Here is a 16,666-nt window from a genome sequence, read left to right on the forward strand (position 1 = left end):
GTTGAAGTTTTGGGATCTTAATTTTTGTCTGTATTTTCCTAGTTTCGTAAGTTATGTATATATACTTAATATGTAGTTTATTACCAAGCTCTTAGAATTTTACTTGTTCGTTATTGAAAGGTGAATGATCGCCTGACTTCTTGTTTGAAAGACGTATTTTTTGTGAATGAAGAACTTTTGGATGCTTCCTACACAGCGACCACCTCTCTGGGACAGATGTTGCTTTGCTCTTTCTTATATTCTTGTGCTCCTCCTCGTTACAAACAACCAACTGGAAAACTACTGAATAGAGTTTGTTTCCTTGTTTTGATCTATACGGTGAACAAGATTTGAGATTGGATTTGATCCTAAACATTTGAGTTCAGACTGTGCAAGCTGAATTCAACACGTTTTTATAAATCAAACCAAATTTAATTTAATTTGAACATATAAATTCAAGTTAACTCAAACTAAATTTAGAATAAAATTATTTTTTAATTAAACTTTAATCTCAATTTATCAATCTTAAATTGTGTTTTATTTGGACTCAATTTGAAATCAAATCCAACCCTAAACAACATAATCAAAATTAATTATAAAATAAAATGGTTGGTCCACACCATGACTAAACTCTATCTAAATAACCGACCTTTAGTAAAATAATGTGATCAACAATAAATATTAATTTGTGTATTAAAAATAACATGTAATCGTATGATTATATGTTACTTTATTTTTAATTCAAAATCACTCAATCATATTGAAACATATCATCATTAATATATAAATTAGTATTCATTGTTAATACATAATTTTATTGAATCCAAAAGGGTAGAGAAAAATGACTTTTACATAATTGGCTGAAAAGACTATTGACAAGAACCTTTTTTTTTTTTTTTGGGTCGAAGATTGTGCACTTTACATGTTGGAAGCTATATAGAAGCAGATTGACTATCAAAACTGCAGAATTTTAACCCTACTCTAACTGAAAATAAAGAAACCTCTTTTGATGAACCGGCGGATGATTGCTTATTACTGTGAAGAAACCGATGGTCCGTCTTCTTGCTTCTCCACCAGTGCACATCTTGAAGGCGGACCAAACACGCTTAATACAACCTGCAAATGGGGAAGCCAAAGGGAGTTATTGGCTCAACATTCGCCCCCAGCATCCATAATTCTTTTCTCAATTGGAAGGCAGATGGTTTATGAAATTTACTCATCTAAAGCAACGTAAGTATGGTTGCAATTGACCTAAGCCGTGAGTAGTTAGTGTTGAGTTGAGTTCGAACTCAAACAGCTCAAGTATTTACTCGAACTGAGTTCTAGTAGGCTCTTACTTTACTTGATGAGTTTGTAAACTTAAGCAAATTATATAATATTAATAAACCTTTAAAAGAGTAAAATATCTCATTTACATCCTTAAAATATTACATGTACCCCTCCCCTTATCTGACCCCCTTAGCTTTTTAAAATATTCACATATAACTCAACACTAAACTTTGAATATGGGAGATAATTGATAAAAGTATATCCGGCTTAGTTCGATTCAAACCCTAAACTGAAGTATCTTAAATATTAATACTTACCGGTAAAAATACAAGGCCATGTAAGAAACCAAGAAGTACCAATGCCAGATACATCTGGAAGTAATAAACCTACAAAATTTAAAGGGAAAATATCAACCGGACAGGAGACTGTTGGTTCTTATGTATGAGAATTTAAATATGGGAATAGGTACCACAAAGACTTCCGTCCTAGAGAAGCAAAGAACAATCACTCCAACTAGCTTTGTGAGTGTGATTCCACTGCAAAAGTAGAGAATAAATAGAAATGTTACTTCCAGAGTACGATACTCAATGATTATGTTTTAAGACCTCCAAATTGTTCAGCAGCAAAAATGTTCAGTCTGAATAGTAAATATCACGGTTACAAATTAATATGTGCTGGATCAATAGAATAATATTCAGATAATCAATTAAGATTGGTTTTCAGTCTAAATATTAGCTTTCCGGGGAAGAGAGGGCAAAGAACCTGAAGACAGAAGCCCCCATTGTGCCAAGAGCCTCTTTCATACGCTGGTCTCTATCTCCGCTGCTTACCTGTAAAAGAAACACTTGAGACCATGCCACCAAAGCAAGAATTAAAATGAGAAAGTAAGAAATTGCATAAGGGGTTTTGAGATGAATATGTTGATTTCTAAAAGAATCGGTCCCACCATCAAGGTAGAAAGGGAGTGGTACTGACCGAAAATGCATGTGTTGTATGCACACAGAACTCAACAGCAATGCCAACGGACATAACAAGATTAACAACGGAGATTGCATTCAGTTGGATCTTAAAAATTGCCATCACACCCTGCAGAAAATAAAAACCATGCTGTTAGCAAATATCAAAAAAGTAAACTAGGCAGTCAAAATACATCAACAATTGAAAAGAAGAAAGTTACAAAGTACCATGAGATCCACCACAATCATAGTCAACACCAGAAAAATGATGGCTGAACTCCAAAAGCTACATTAAAAAACCAAAGAAGAAACAAAGTCAACAGTAATTCATTCATTAAGAACCAAACCCAGCATCCTGCTAGTTCCACTTACCTCCATGTAATAACTAAACAAACGACAAATACTACACCTGGTAAAATCATTAAAAAATAAATAAATTAGTGTTTTAACTAGAAAAATAAAAAGCTTCAAATTACTATAGCACTTTTGCACTTGTGAATTATGTTGTGCAATGAAACATATAGCAGTGTTCCGTGTAGCAATCGTTATGATCCACTCTGCCAAAATATGGTCACTTAGAAAAGGAGATCGTAACATTGCCATGAAGATCACTAAAAGGCCAAACTTCTAGAAAAGTGCATTATAGTTTAGTTAATGAGCACAGGACTCCTCAGAATACTAACCTACAGCTACAGCAAGGTTGATCAATGCTGTTCTCCATATATGGAGGTATTGCTCAAAAAACATATAAAACACTGAATATGGGAAGATCTCAATCTGCACCAGGAAAGAAAAATAGATGTATGAATACACAGCACATTTGGTATATATGCAGATACAACAGGAATCATTCCTGGATGGTTCAAGTTAGAGTGTCAAATGCACATTAATTGGATTTAACAATTTTAACTTATTGCCAGCAGCACCAAGAAATTTTTGAGCTATAAGAAGAAGCAACATTCATCTGCTTCCTGAGAGAACTATATGGATAACAGCAAGAATATATATTTCTGAAAATTTATTAAAAGGAAAAAGAAGTGAAGCACTTCAGTCAGTGGCATTGATTACCTTCAATGAATCAGAAACTCTTGAACTGAACTCTCGAGCTGCCCTCATGGAATTAACATAATCAATCTGAAAGGAATTATGATTGAATGAAAAGTGAGTAGCTTGTACAATGCAACATAAGAGAAACAACACAATACGCTTAATTTCATTGATTATAAGAATTTTGTCTCTTACTCCCACCTGTTTATTGAGGGGTGTATGATAAGTACGGAAGGACGAAGCTTGGATAATGCCACTTTCGTAACCTGTGAGGGAAATATATGTAAAAGTCTACCAACTTAATAGTGCACACATACACAAAACATGTTGGACTAAAATGGTCAAGTGCCAACTTGTGATTTGTATTGGAAGTAATCATGAAAGAACAAATTTAATCCTACAAACCTCTCAATTCCACACTGCTAGTATAGGCACCATGGCCACCTTTAGCACAATCAGCAGAGGGCAGAGCATCAAGGAACCATGGAAGTTTCTCCTTGAATTGTGCAGTAGACGGTCGATCGTTAAGTAAATCTGAGTGGTGGAAGCACTGAAGAACACAAACATCAAACAATTAAGCCAGTTAGTTTGCAATAATTCACCATAGCTATTTATCTAGTGTAAGATGTGTACTTTACCGTGGTGCAGTCTTTACATGGTCCACCCAGGCCACAAGAACTTTGATCAGCCGGACAGCAAGGAGGCTAGAAGAAAGACTACCTGAATTAGTATGCTAGTGAAATACGAATATAATACAGAGGACCTAAAGAGCACCAAAGTGAAGATATCCAGAAAAAGTGATGGTAGACTATGTTTGATAGCATCTGTTTACAATTCACCATAGTTACAAACTGCTGCTAATATTGAAATTTAAATTGTTTTACAAAACCAAAAACATGATAAGGATCTTTATTATTATAATTCAGCAACCCATACCTTTAATAGACAGACATGCTGGGTAGTGGGTCATCCAAACCAAGAGAGACATAGGAGAGCACGTGATTTTTTACCCATGCTTCTTTCAAACAAAACAATATGTAGCCATTTCTCACCAAGATATTAGGGTGAATATAAATATAATTTTTAAAAGGCCAAAAGACTTATTCCCACCCAAGGTTTAGTATATTTCCAAATTCTCACCCACAAAGTTTCAAAAACTTAAATACTCACCCATGAGTGGTTAGTTTTTAGGGTTTAAGGGAAAAAATTAGATAAAATTTTATCTTTTTAATATCATTGGTTAAAAAACAATTTCATCTCTAAAACTAATGGATTTTGTTAACTTTAACAACTCATGGTGAGTATTTAAGTTTTTGAAATTTTACAGATAGAAGTTTAGGAATACACTAAACCTTGGGTGGGAATAAGTCTTTTGGCCTTTTTAAAATATCATAGGCATCCTTGCCTTCAGTATTTATCCATGTCTCTAGGTGATATTTAGGATAAAATTTATACGAGGATCATAAAAATTTTCCAAATCACTAGGGGCACATGTGATATTTTCCAACTATAAAGGATGTAGATGATATTTTCTTATTTCAGGGGGTCTCACTAGTTTTCAAAACCAGAGAGGTAGCACAAAATTTTCCAAAATAATTGGCTAAAGACAATATTTTAAGTCGATATTATGTTAAATCTCAAGGCCGATATTATAACCATCCAGAAAATTAATAAAGAAAAAAAACAAAGGCATCAAAATGATAAGGTTATTACCTGGTCATCAGGGGGACAATAACTCCCATTCATGTACTTTCGACAGCAGCCGAACGCTTCAGGAGATATCCATACCAAGAAATCATCAAGCCATGAAGCAGCTGGTTTAGCTATGTAGCTTGTTTCTGGAACTAACGACGCTCTAGCAATCTGAAAAAAACAAAAATTTTGTATCAAGGAAAACATGAACCTTTAAAACAACCAGGAGCCCCGATATATTCAACTATCTAAAGATTTTAAAATAACCGGTTAACTACACTGTTCAATGTATTTTGTAATCAGTAAAATATTCAAATCAAGATAGACATCCTTAAGCGCCAAAATCTTGTGTCAACAAAAGCAAGGTGTATAAAGTGAAATTTCAGATCAAGAATAAAAGATATGCATGGGAATAATATACCATATAAAGTAATGCTCTCAGAAAACTAATTTTCATCTATGTATCAGAAGAAAAAGGGACAAAATTTTACCTCATTCAAAAGAGATTCAGAATCACATTGGCTGATAGAACAAAGCTGATTCGTTTGCCTCGATTCTGAGCTGAGAAGTATACATTACATTAGCATGAAAAGTATAACTGGTATGGCATGCTAATAAAACCTAGATATGTTTAAGTGCAAGCAAGAAATAAAAAGAGCTGTTGACTCAACTTTGACATCAATGTGATAGTTATGACCGGTATCAAACTTGAGGCAAAGAGAAAAATCCTTATAGACTAGAATACCTATAATTATACTTCTTCACAACAAAATAAAGAGGTGGTCCAATTCTGAGATGCTCTGACACATTATTAAAATACCCCTGCAAGAAAGAGGAAAAATTCAGCTGCAGTGTACAGATATTCAAGTTCTTCATGAAATGGAGAGGTATCATCAATTAGTTTGAACCTGAAGATAAGAGTCACGGGGAAGAACAATCTTTTGTTCCAAACCAGGTTCAATCCGGGTGCATAAGGCCTGTGAATTTTAGAAATGACAAACTTGGGAAATGTGGAAAAACATAAAGGGAAAATGTATATTCACATAATTTTTGAAGATATATATATATAGAGAGAGAGAGAGAGGAGCAACTCACAATGCTAGCCAAAGTGAGCGCAACAAATACAGAAATGACTACTATTTTCACTCCCCAAAGACTCAGAATTGGGGCATGGACCTCCTATAAGAATCAAAACATCAGTATAGTTGCTGATTAGCCAGAAAAGAACATCGATAATACTTGGTAAAGTAAGTTTTTAATCTATGAAATTCCCATTTTCATCAGGTAGCACAAGTGCAGAAAGAATCCACATGCATTTATAAATGTGATACACAAGTTGTAAATTTTATAATTGTGTTAGGTGAGGTGTCATAGCTTAAGCTTAATATTAAATCAGGTTTGCGGTGGTGTACCATTTCACCTTTTTCTGGCAATTTAAGAACAAATATGTTCTCTTATTATTATAATTATTTTCTTATTCAGGTAATTCAGCTCTTTTTTCTTTTCTACTTTTACAGAAAGATGGTGCTGTATCTTGCACAAGTTAAACATTCCTGTTTCCTCCCAATTAAAAAATAAGCAATTCACCATTTAGACAATGATTGTTGGCAAAACTGTTATAGCCAAGTCTATATTACTAAATGAGATCAATAACATGAGCATAAAGCAGATCATTCTTTGGCCAGATCTGCCCATTCTTTAAAGATTACTCTCCCCCTCATGAAAATTAAAGTTAATTTAATATCACAGTATACTCAGTATGATCTACTTTCCAGATACTCTCCAATCATTTAGTGGACAGAATATGGGAGCAATGCCCCTTCGATTCATAGGGAAAATGTATTTAAAGCCTTAAGAGCCAACATTCCGATTGAAAACAACAAAAGACATGCCATCAAATGTAGTTAGAGCACTGTCCTAGGAAATATGATTTGCCAGGTAAGGTTAGCTAAAGTTGATTACCTTCATGTAACGAGCCAACAACCCAGGTTTTCTCTGACCAATGCCTAAACTTTCAAAAGATATTCTTCAGTCAAAGTTGATGTCAAGTTTAAAATAAAAGTTAGAATATTGAAGCATAAACACAGTTTAACAACTCTTAAAAATACCTTTATCAGAGTCAGTATATGACCGAGATATTTTTAAGCATGGAAAACAATCAACCCTCTTATCCTCAGCTCGCAAAAAGTCAAAAACTATTAAAGCAACAAAAGCAGTAACTTGCAGGAGGAAGTCCAACAGAACAGCCAATGCTGCAAAAGAATAAACAAATTAGAATTGAACAATAAGCATGACATAAAACATCATGACAATCACAAAAAAAAAAGGGGATAAAAATAACTATCCATAGATTCATCAACTGAAATGGATAAAAGTTTCTAACCAGCAAACATGGAGAACACACGGCAGGCTGGCATAGGAATGAAACTTCCAACCGCAAATGCTAAAACCTCAGATAGACTAGCAAGTGTTATAGATGGTCCAACTTCCACAAGGGCATTGCTTATTCGCCCTTCTAAAGGCAATTCCAGTGGTTGTCGCTTAACAGCATGCACCAGTATACACATATTATCCACACCAACCTGTTATACAAAGGAGTAAGAATTACAAGCTACAATACAATTAGATATTAATCCACAAGCAAGATTTAACATCTTGTTTTTGTCTTGAAAAAGCTGATGGTCTTTTGGGAGTTATGAAACTATATTAACTGGATTAGAAGAAGAGATAGCCTCATTGAGAAAAAAAATTTGGTTCATTTAAAGCTCAAATTCAATCACAAGATCAGCAGTTGAGTCTATCAATGAGTAGCATACGTAAGGTGAATCCAGCATACAGACTACATGGGGACCTAAATGCAAAATTGTTCAGGTCATTCACTCAAAATTTAAAAGCTTTATAGTTATTTCCACGCATCCAGTGAAATTCCTTGATAATTTATGGTTCGTATTGCATCTCTGGAATGGGACCAGATTAAGACAAATGCAAACTCATATCTAATAAGTAGCCATAGGAAATCTGAAAGAAAAGAAAGATGGAACTTACTGCTAGAACAAGAAAAGGTATAACTTCCATAATGATTAGAGTAGATTTTACTCCAACTGCACTGAAGAAACCAACTGATCCAAGAACAGATAGCATTACAAGAACAACACCAGAAAGACCAAGCAGTACCTGAAATTGAACCAATCATATACTTCAAATAATCCAGAGAAAAAATGAAACGAAGTTTCTAATGTAATATGTATGGAAAAGTAGTGAATAATTTCATACCTTGGAAGAAATGTAGAAGGAAGATAGGTGAGGTGTATCACCCAGAGTAAGAGATATGTAAGCAAACATCACTAGATAGCTTATCTGAAGTGAAATGAGGTAGCAATATATATAATCAGCATGAAAGCATTAAATTTTGCTTCTAATAAGTGTGAAGGAAAAGAGTATAAAGCCAACCCCAACTAGTTGGGTTTGTGGTTTACCGGAGTTGAGTTATGTAAACATTTTAATTATAGAGTAAAAGTTCACAAATTTGCAGATGATAGAGTACAATCAGGATGATGACTAAATTTAAAAACATTATAGATTTTTATTCCAACTCAAATAGACTAAATCCAAAAAAGTAGAAGCCACTACATGATCATTTTCTCAACCAATTTTAAACATTATTTCTCTAAATAGAGAATCCAACTCAAAGCTCAATCTCAAAAAATCCAAAAAGTATGAAATTAAAACTCACCAGTATAGTTATGGCATCTGCAGTGCTTTCTCTTTTCAGTTCTTCCTCTATGGAACTTTCCGAAGAAAAAGTAAGTGTTAAATCTTTAGACTGTGCCATTGGCAACAACTCATCCTGTCAGCAAAGATGTAAGTTGAAAGAGAATCAGAAAACAACATGATGGGGCTTCAATAACAATTAGGAAATACAAGAATGGATGAAAAAGAACATAACATATCATGTGTTGAAGATAAACATTTATATACGTTTTCTGCAACTGCTTCCTAAAGCAGGGTGACACTCTACCCAAGTGTTTAACAAGCTAAAATAACAATCATAGAGTTGCAACAATCAGTAAATGACAAAATCATAAAGCACAAACCTTAACTAACTGAACAAAGGCCTTCTCCCAAGCCACAGCTCTCTTAGTTTCATTCCCTTCTTTATCGACAGCGTTGTCTACTGGATAAGTTACTATAAATGCAGATGCCTGTTTTGTATATGTTATTGCATGTTAAATACCTCAATGATCAGTAGCACAGAAACTAAGAAGGATGAAAAAATTACCTCAGAATAATTGTTCCCAGAGAAACCTCCTAATGCAGTGCTTGGATCAAGTGGGGCTTTAAAAGCACTCATACATGAGTCCGTAGAGGTAAAATGCTGAAAAAATATGTGACGGTCAGCAGACCCATTTCAGGAAAAGATCAACATGACAAAAAGGAGAGATAGAAATCAAAAAAATATAAAAGTAAAAGGCATTTTAAAAGCTATTAATACAGTCTAGAACGTAAATAGAATACATTAAATAGATGCTCTACCAATGTCAATATATGACATTTATCATCAAGGCAAATAAATTATCTGCAATCCACAAGAAAGATGAGAATAAAATTCTTCTGTTTAGTCATAAAAGACCAGCAGATGAAAATCTAATGCAGTTCCACTAATTGATACTTTTTCCATGAGCCTTAATATCAATTGCATTTTTATTCTTTTAAACCAAGTAGTATTTTATTGGGCTCTGACAAAATAAACATAGTGCTTGTGCTATATAAGAAGAACAGTGCTGCAAGTGTGAATTTAAAACTTCATATCCAAAATAGCAGCCGGATTGGCAACATATATGCCAGTTTTCAAATCTATGAATGCATTAGTATAAATTTAAGTAAAGCAGTTTAAAAGTCATAAGCTATGTTTAGCATCATTCAATCCCCTTAACAGTGACACTACCATCAATCCAGTGATCCATCAGTGACACAACTCACTAAGCACATATATAATTAAAATATTCATTCATATATTATATGTATCTCTTATAGCACAAATATAAACAATATATTCATTTCATATTTTATAGAATACCCTTCAGAATTTAAATTTGGAATATATAAACAGTTCAACAAATTTATACAAAACTGTCCAACAATGTTAACATGGAGATCAAGATTGCCAATGCATACCTGAAAACAATATTTCACATGGTCAACTCCTCCATAATTATCATAATTGTCAGGATCCATTTTGAAATACTATCATAAAGGAGATTAAAAAAACTGTTAGCACTAGATCATTTATGCATCACAAACATGGATATGAATTTGAGACATGGCCATACAACAAAGCGCATCACAAGGCTTGGATAGAAAATAGCAAATGGAATAAACATATAGCTATTTCATGGATGTGAATATAAAAAAGAAGCAGTCCTATTGTAAGGGCAGCAAGCCTAAATATATATATATATATATATATATATATATATATATATATATATATATATATATATATATCTCACTTCAGGTATTTCAATTAGCTGACATCCCTCCCCTATGGTTGCATTAAACACTTATCAAGAAAAATTAACTAGCATCCATGTAAGTCCCTCAATTCAACCATGAAGCAAGTATGCTACCTGCAAAACACTCTGTGTGGCACAATCCTGGCCCAGTGGCTTCATGCAAATGTCAGTCAGAGATATCATAGAGCCAGAATAGTTTGCATGAAGTCCGTCAATCTGTTAAAATTTGGTGACATTAGATTGTAAGATTTTAAATCCAACTTATCCAAGAAAAAAGCATGAATAAGTTCAGCGAACTTCAATTCAACAAATTACATTGCATTGTGACACCCAAGTTGATGCAGTATTGTTATAGAACTGTGCTGTGATGAACTTATACCTTCTTTTGCATTTCAAAAAGCAACTTAATACTACTCTCTGTCACAATACTGGGTAGCTTCCCATGTGCAGTATCTGGAATTGTTGCCAATATTAGCTGGAAAATACAGTTTACATTAGTTTTTCAGAGAAACAAATTCCTTGACGTACAATGATAAAGTTTTCTCTTGGTTCAACTTTCTGGAATCTGGTTATGAAAGCTGTTTCATCATTTGAATGCGAATAGGTGAACACTAATAAATAATTGAGCAAAGTTGTATAACTATATACTGATTCAGACACTAAATACATTCAAAAAGAACAGTATAACAAACTATGTCAAACACTAAAACCCTTCAAGAGGAGCAAATAGAGCTCCACAAAATTTATCTGCTCCACAATGTAAGAAAAGCTAGAAAAATCCTACTGCAATGATATCTCAAGAAAACACCTGAATAATGAAAATTTCAATTAAAGCAAAAGTTTCCAGGTGAAAGCTGATTTTTGGCCCTTTTGAAAAGACCAATTTGTTTGCTAGTTGTTTCTTTCTGCAAATTATGAAAGAAAAAATATCCAATCAACTAAAAAGTCTTTAAAACCTTCATCCTAGTTAAGGTCTTCTAGCTTTTCAAAAATGACCCTTTTCCTACTAATAAAATATGCGTATAAGAAACTGGATGAGTTGACAAAGGAATAATCAAGAAAACTATGATTGTAATGTTGCTGAACCTGTTCAATTCTATAAAAAGGGGCTAGATGGCTATCAAAAAATTGTTTCTCTTCTGCAGCTTTACTCCCAGGTCCCACCCATAGCTGAAACAGAAATTGAATTAAAAGTAGAAAGATATCCAAGTAATAAGAAAGAAACCAGGACAACAACTTGATCTTAAATCTATATAATGGTAAAAAACAGAGATAAGCGCAAGGAAATTAAGATCATTTATAAGCTAAAATACAGAGATAAGTATAAGGAGATTAAGATAATTTATATATCTTTGTGTGTATTCTACCCTGGTCTTGCTTCCCAAATTCATATGAACATCTTAAATCAACATTTTAGTTATCAAATCTGTCCAGTATATGATAAGAAGATTATCAACTGACATTAATTGCTGGAAATTAGTTCAAATGTCTCAACTGAAGTAAGCATGAAAAAATCAATATCAAGTGGAATAACACCTAAGAAACCATAAATCTATAAGAAAAACCATGAACAGTTATACTGGCCATTGACTCAGCAAAAAACATCATTGCACTATCTCACTAGATCTGAAATCCCTTGCCTTCATTTGTGCCAGAACTATCAATTTTGTGTTGCTATTACAGTTATTCTAGGCATTCTACTACTGCAACTGAATGATTCTAACCATGTCAAGAATAGATCAAAATAATGACAACTTGAAATAACGGCAAAATATAATAAAGTGGTTGCTGTAGCATGCAAAAGTGCATTAATTAAAAAAGAGAAAATTGTATGTAACTGATATAACAGCAGCACACTGAAGCACGGTTAAAAATGATGAGCTGCAAGAAGAGGACTACAAATGAGGCAACTATAAGCCAAAGGGAGCATATGCATATAAGATGGAAAAAGCTACGTAGCATCAAATATTACCTTCTCAGGTCGTGTTTCCACCTTGAAACGGATTAGACCTAAACAAAGTAGAAGAACTATAGCCAGTGACAAACCCAATGTGAGGGTTGGATTTCTAGCAACCCAAGTTCCATATTTCCTGAACATAAATATGTTTCCACAAAGTGAGATATCATTCTGGGTGAAATAATGTGAGCATTCATGGGATAGGCAGTAGAGACCTGTAAAAACTAGAAATATATCCTTGCACAATTGAAAGTTGAATCCTGTTTCTAGTTTGAGAACCACATTCACGCTTCTGATACAAAAAATCAGAGAACTAAATTGTAAGATATAACCAAGAGATGGAAGTATTGGAAAGAAAAAAGGGAGAGTTATATAGATGAAAAGAAAGAATAATAGATTATTAAAGAAACAAATTCCAAGCTTGAGCAATTCCTTGGGTATAGATTGGACACTATATCTAAATTATTCAAAGAAGAACGGAAAGGACAATCATTAGAATTTCACTATCGAATGATGCTAATTTTTCAAGTGCTCCAGTTAAAAATAAGAAAAAGAGCAATACCATTCCAGGGCTCCTAAAATAAAGTTCACACATCTCTCAAGTCAAAAATTAGATTTAGGTGAATAATAATTCTCAGAGACATAATACTTCAGAATCAGTAAAATTGGCAGGTACCTGCATGGGGATATTCTCGTCTTTCGGCCTATCAACAGGTTGGAGTTCACCACCATCCATCACATTCAAAAATGGCTTCATCCTAAAGGTTTTGTTCCTTTCTTTTTTACAATGAAAGAAACCCCACCCAAGAAACACAGAAACCAGTACTATATACAAGATTGTTACAGCAAAGTCAATACATTTGGCCTGCAGATGTCATCCAGTGAAACAAAGTTAGCAATCCATGCATATACCTAATTTACACTATTTAGATGTCTAAATGAAATTTAATTTACTAAAAGCAATTGTTTCCAATACAAACAAGTAAAACAAAGCAACAGCCACATGTGAATCAATAATACTTTTGGCTTTTACCTTTAGAGATCCAATCCTTACAGAACAGGAGCCCTGTTTATGAGGAGAAGGTGGTGCTGTACTATAGCACACAGGAGATGAGGTGCAGTCACCACATGAGCAACCCAGTGAAACATCGCTACACGAATAACTGGTTACATTCATTGGTTTCATACCAGACGACTGAGGAGCACTCGGCCAAAATTTAATTGCATAAGGAGAACCAGGCATATTAGGAGCAGCCTGTCTACCAAGAAAAGTGAACCAATCTGCCAAGGCAAACATGCAAAGCACAAGAAGTTGTAGGAAAACATGGGAAGATAAAGAAAACCTAAATATTCATAACCACCAAGGTGATAAAAACAATTATTCTGTTGCCTGTGAAAATTATGAACTAGACTATCTGCTAAAAAGATCTACTGTCAAGTATCAACTTGCCTTTAAAATTTTGAGCGCCTGCACCGATAAAATCTAGAGCCCGAGTATTCATGGTTCCGAACTTTACATCCTTGCAAGATTCATATAACCCTTGGCCAAAAGTGTCAGTTATATAATAATTTATCTCATTCACTGTCAAATTGTTATTAACCTGCAAAGAGAATAAGATTCCTTAAATAAACTAGATGTGCCTCTAGGTATGTCTATCTCCAATAAGGAATGTGAAGAGAACCATATTTTAGAAGAGTAGAATTGGCAGATACATATAAAAATCGAACAAATTGAGATACTCCTCTGAACAACAATAGAATAGAAGAAAAAGTTCTCAAATAAATTTAGACTAAACATCTTTTAACATATCACAGTTTATGCCCAACGAGTACTGAGCAGAAACTACTGCTATGTAACCAAGTCACAACAGGTGGATCAACAGTACAAATGTTTTAATATCCCAAGAAATTATGTGAGTACATATTCTGATACTTCAGAAGGACCAACTAGTTTATTACATACTCAATTTAGAGGAGAAAAAAACCAATAGGTTCTATGTTTTTAAATGATGATGTTTCATCAGAAACAAAAAAAAATTGTATAACTTTAGCTGTGTAGCTGGGACTGCTGACCTGAGAAACAGAAGTCACATTGATAAATAAACTCTGATTTGGAGAGCAGGAAAGTTCGCAGAATAGATTAAGAAAGTTTCTCAAGCATGCTGGACAGCCTACAATAAAAGGAATGGCCTGCCAAAAAGTACATATACATAAGAATCATAAACGTGCCAAAAGAACAGAAATTCTGAAAAGGAATAGCAGCATGGACAAAGGTAGTTGACAAACTGCAGAGCCTAAAAGATTAACAAGCAGCTCCTAAATACATGATAACAACAACAAATACATGTCCTACTGGCACATTAAATACCACCAAATAGAAAATAAAGCCATTTTCAATGTAACAAAGGTCATTTGCTTTAAACAAAACTCCAGAAACCAAAGAGACCTTTAAGGTAAGTGTTTAACATGGGCTATCTTATGTGTTACCAATACTTTAAAATTTTTAAATAGTTGCAATAACTAGAAATTTGTGGCTGCCATTTAATAAGAACATGTAGTTACTGGCCTACGAAAGAAATGAATCTAGAAACTAAAGGTCAAGTGAAGGATGAGAGGTTTGTTTGAAACTTTAAGCCAGTACAGATATTAACCCAAGTTGCAGAATATAGCAGACCAACGTAACTTTAATCCAAGCATGCTTCCCAAGTAAGTTTATTCCTCTATCGGGCACATTACTATAAGGTATTCATAACATCATTTTCATCTAAAAAGGTAACAAGGTATGGCAAATTCCTTACTTGTTGAACTTGTGACCTTAAAACGTTGAATTGAGCTTCTGTACAACAAACATTCCCAGTAATTGTAGGGCACAAACTTTGAATCTTTGATGAGAACAAGTCATCTGGCTGCAGAAACATAATAAGATTTAATCATCAGATAATTGCAATCAAGAAAGCTTTTAGAAACATCAAACCTATAAAATATCAAGCAGAATTTTATCTGCTACAGTTCTAAAGACATCTGTTAACCATAATTGATTAATGATGAACCACAAAGGCAGCATAAAAATCATCATGCTCTAGGAAACAATTTAAAAACAAAATCTAGTCAAAATTAAAAGAATCATGCAACTATGCCATGCAAAACCAACTAATGAAAGAATCATCAATCAACACAATTATTGCAGATTTAAACCAGAGCAGGCACACTTTATACCTTCACAGACAGGGAACCATTAGGACAATTCAACATTTTTCCATCACTACGTGCTCCACAAATGTCATACATGGCACAATATCCCTCAGCATGTTTCACCCTAAACAATAAGAAATACTGGTAGTAAGATCCAAAATTCAAGTTCTTTCTCCAATATAGTATGGATACGCTGTAATGATTGTTCAATTTTCCAAGTAATTAAAGGTTCATTCCTTTCGTAGTAATGACATGAACAATGAATATAGCCTATAAGCGCACTTCACTTTTACTCTTACTGATTCACATTTACAATTAAACATTGCAAAACAGTAACCACCGCACCCTGTCACACCGTCGGAAGTCAAAAGCATACGTGTATCAGACAACTCTGCTCGAACAATAGATTGCATACATAAAACCTGCGGACATATATAACAGCAAATTCTGTTCAACTTTCAGCAAAACAAGTAATCCATTCGCTTTAATCATTAATAGTAAATTAAAACAACGATGACTCTCGGAGTCGCATTTTCTCCATCCATATAAGAGACTGTGCAGACAGTCTCTCGTAAGTTAACAGTTCCGTTTAGTTTCCTTTCAGAACTTCAAAAACCGAGAATCAGCACATATTGAATTTATTTTCTCCAATTTTCCTACAAATTCCAGAAGCAAAAAAGTAAATCGAAGAAGACAATAATAACAGAGCTTCTTACTTGAAACAAAGAAATCGAGACAATAAGCTTCAGGCTCCCAGAGAGCTCCATTGATGATGATGAATGTTTCTAGAAAGATATTATAAGAAGTGACTCTGTGAGTGAAACCGTAGCGCTGCTAGTTTGGTATTGTGAGTCAAGACGGTCTGTGTGATTAGAAAGTAAAATAAGACCATACCGTATTTATAGTTAATTAGAAACGGACTGTTCTCGTTGAGTGTAAAGGATGGCAAACTTCTCTCCGTCTAACGGGAATATTTAAATCCAGCTACTGCTGTCATCAAATTTCACACACTTTTACGTAATTGCCCTCCCTTTCGGTTCGTCTGTCGTAGATTTTGTATT

At 33.9% G+C, this 16,666-nt stretch overlaps 1 protein-coding gene across 3 annotated transcripts; it reads right to left on the reverse strand.

Annotated features, from left to right (window-relative positions):
- Positions 1 to 737: 737 nt before the first annotated feature.
- Positions 738 to 16,620, reverse strand: LOC123229564 (NPC intracellular cholesterol transporter 1). 3 transcript variants are annotated; one of them, XM_044655473.1, is made up of 40 exons: positions 16,500 to 16,620; positions 16,322 to 16,390; positions 15,951 to 16,027; positions 15,630 to 15,729; positions 15,212 to 15,319; positions 14,487 to 14,603; positions 13,864 to 14,014; positions 13,447 to 13,694; positions 13,090 to 13,278; positions 12,629 to 12,705; positions 12,429 to 12,546; positions 11,543 to 11,626; positions 10,836 to 10,931; positions 10,571 to 10,672; positions 10,119 to 10,187; positions 9,223 to 9,318; positions 9,038 to 9,145; positions 8,677 to 8,790; positions 8,217 to 8,300; positions 7,989 to 8,117; positions 7,327 to 7,525; positions 7,052 to 7,195; positions 6,906 to 6,949; positions 6,039 to 6,122; positions 5,852 to 5,920; positions 5,689 to 5,765; positions 5,435 to 5,504; positions 4,965 to 5,114; positions 3,890 to 3,955; positions 3,657 to 3,801; positions 3,453 to 3,517; positions 3,273 to 3,338; positions 2,888 to 2,981; positions 2,577 to 2,613; positions 2,433 to 2,490; positions 2,224 to 2,334; positions 2,011 to 2,078; positions 1,718 to 1,784; positions 1,566 to 1,634; positions 738 to 1,095 (listed from the first exon to the last, which is right to left on the reverse strand). In XM_044655473.1, the coding sequence occupies exons 2-40, from the start codon at positions 16,370 to 16,372 to the stop codon at positions 1,012 to 1,014; spliced, it is 3,885 nt and encodes a 1,294-aa protein (XP_044511408.1). In that variant the 5' UTR covers positions 16,373 to 16,390; positions 16,500 to 16,620; the 3' UTR covers positions 738 to 1,011. The 3 variants fall into 3 exon arrangements, 2 of the variants coding, with proteins under 2 accessions (XP_044511408.1, XP_044511407.1); XM_044655472.1 differs by lacking the exon at positions 16,500 to 16,620 and having other exon boundaries at positions 16,322 to 16,482; XR_006504922.1 differs by lacking the exon at positions 16,500 to 16,620 and having other exon boundaries at positions 2,011 to 2,092; positions 16,322 to 16,482.
- Positions 16,621 to 16,666: the final 46 nt, after the last annotated feature.

The sequence above is a fragment of the Mangifera indica genome, chromosome 11 (assembly GCF_011075055.1).
Source record: "Mangifera indica cultivar Alphonso chromosome 11, CATAS_Mindica_2.1, whole genome shotgun sequence".
NCBI classification, from domain to species: Eukaryota; Viridiplantae; Streptophyta; class Magnoliopsida; order Sapindales; family Anacardiaceae; genus Mangifera; species Mangifera indica.

What these genes read in the sequence shown, in the direction of transcription:
- LOC123229564 (XM_044655473.1), bottom strand. Translation starts at nt 16,372, where the DNA reads ATGGAGCTCTCTGGGAGCCTGAAGCTTATTGTCTCGATTTCTTTGTTT. An exon ending in CCACACAGAGTGTTTTGCAG is followed by an intron (nt 10,188 to 10,570) that starts GTAGCATACTTG and finishes CCTTTATGATAG; the next exon opens with TATTTCAAAATGGATCCTGA. An exon ending in TGTTTAGTTATTACATGGAG is followed by an intron (nt 2,491 to 2,576) that starts GTAAGTGGAACT and finishes TTTTTAATGTAG; the next exon opens with CTTTTGGAGTTCAGCCATCA.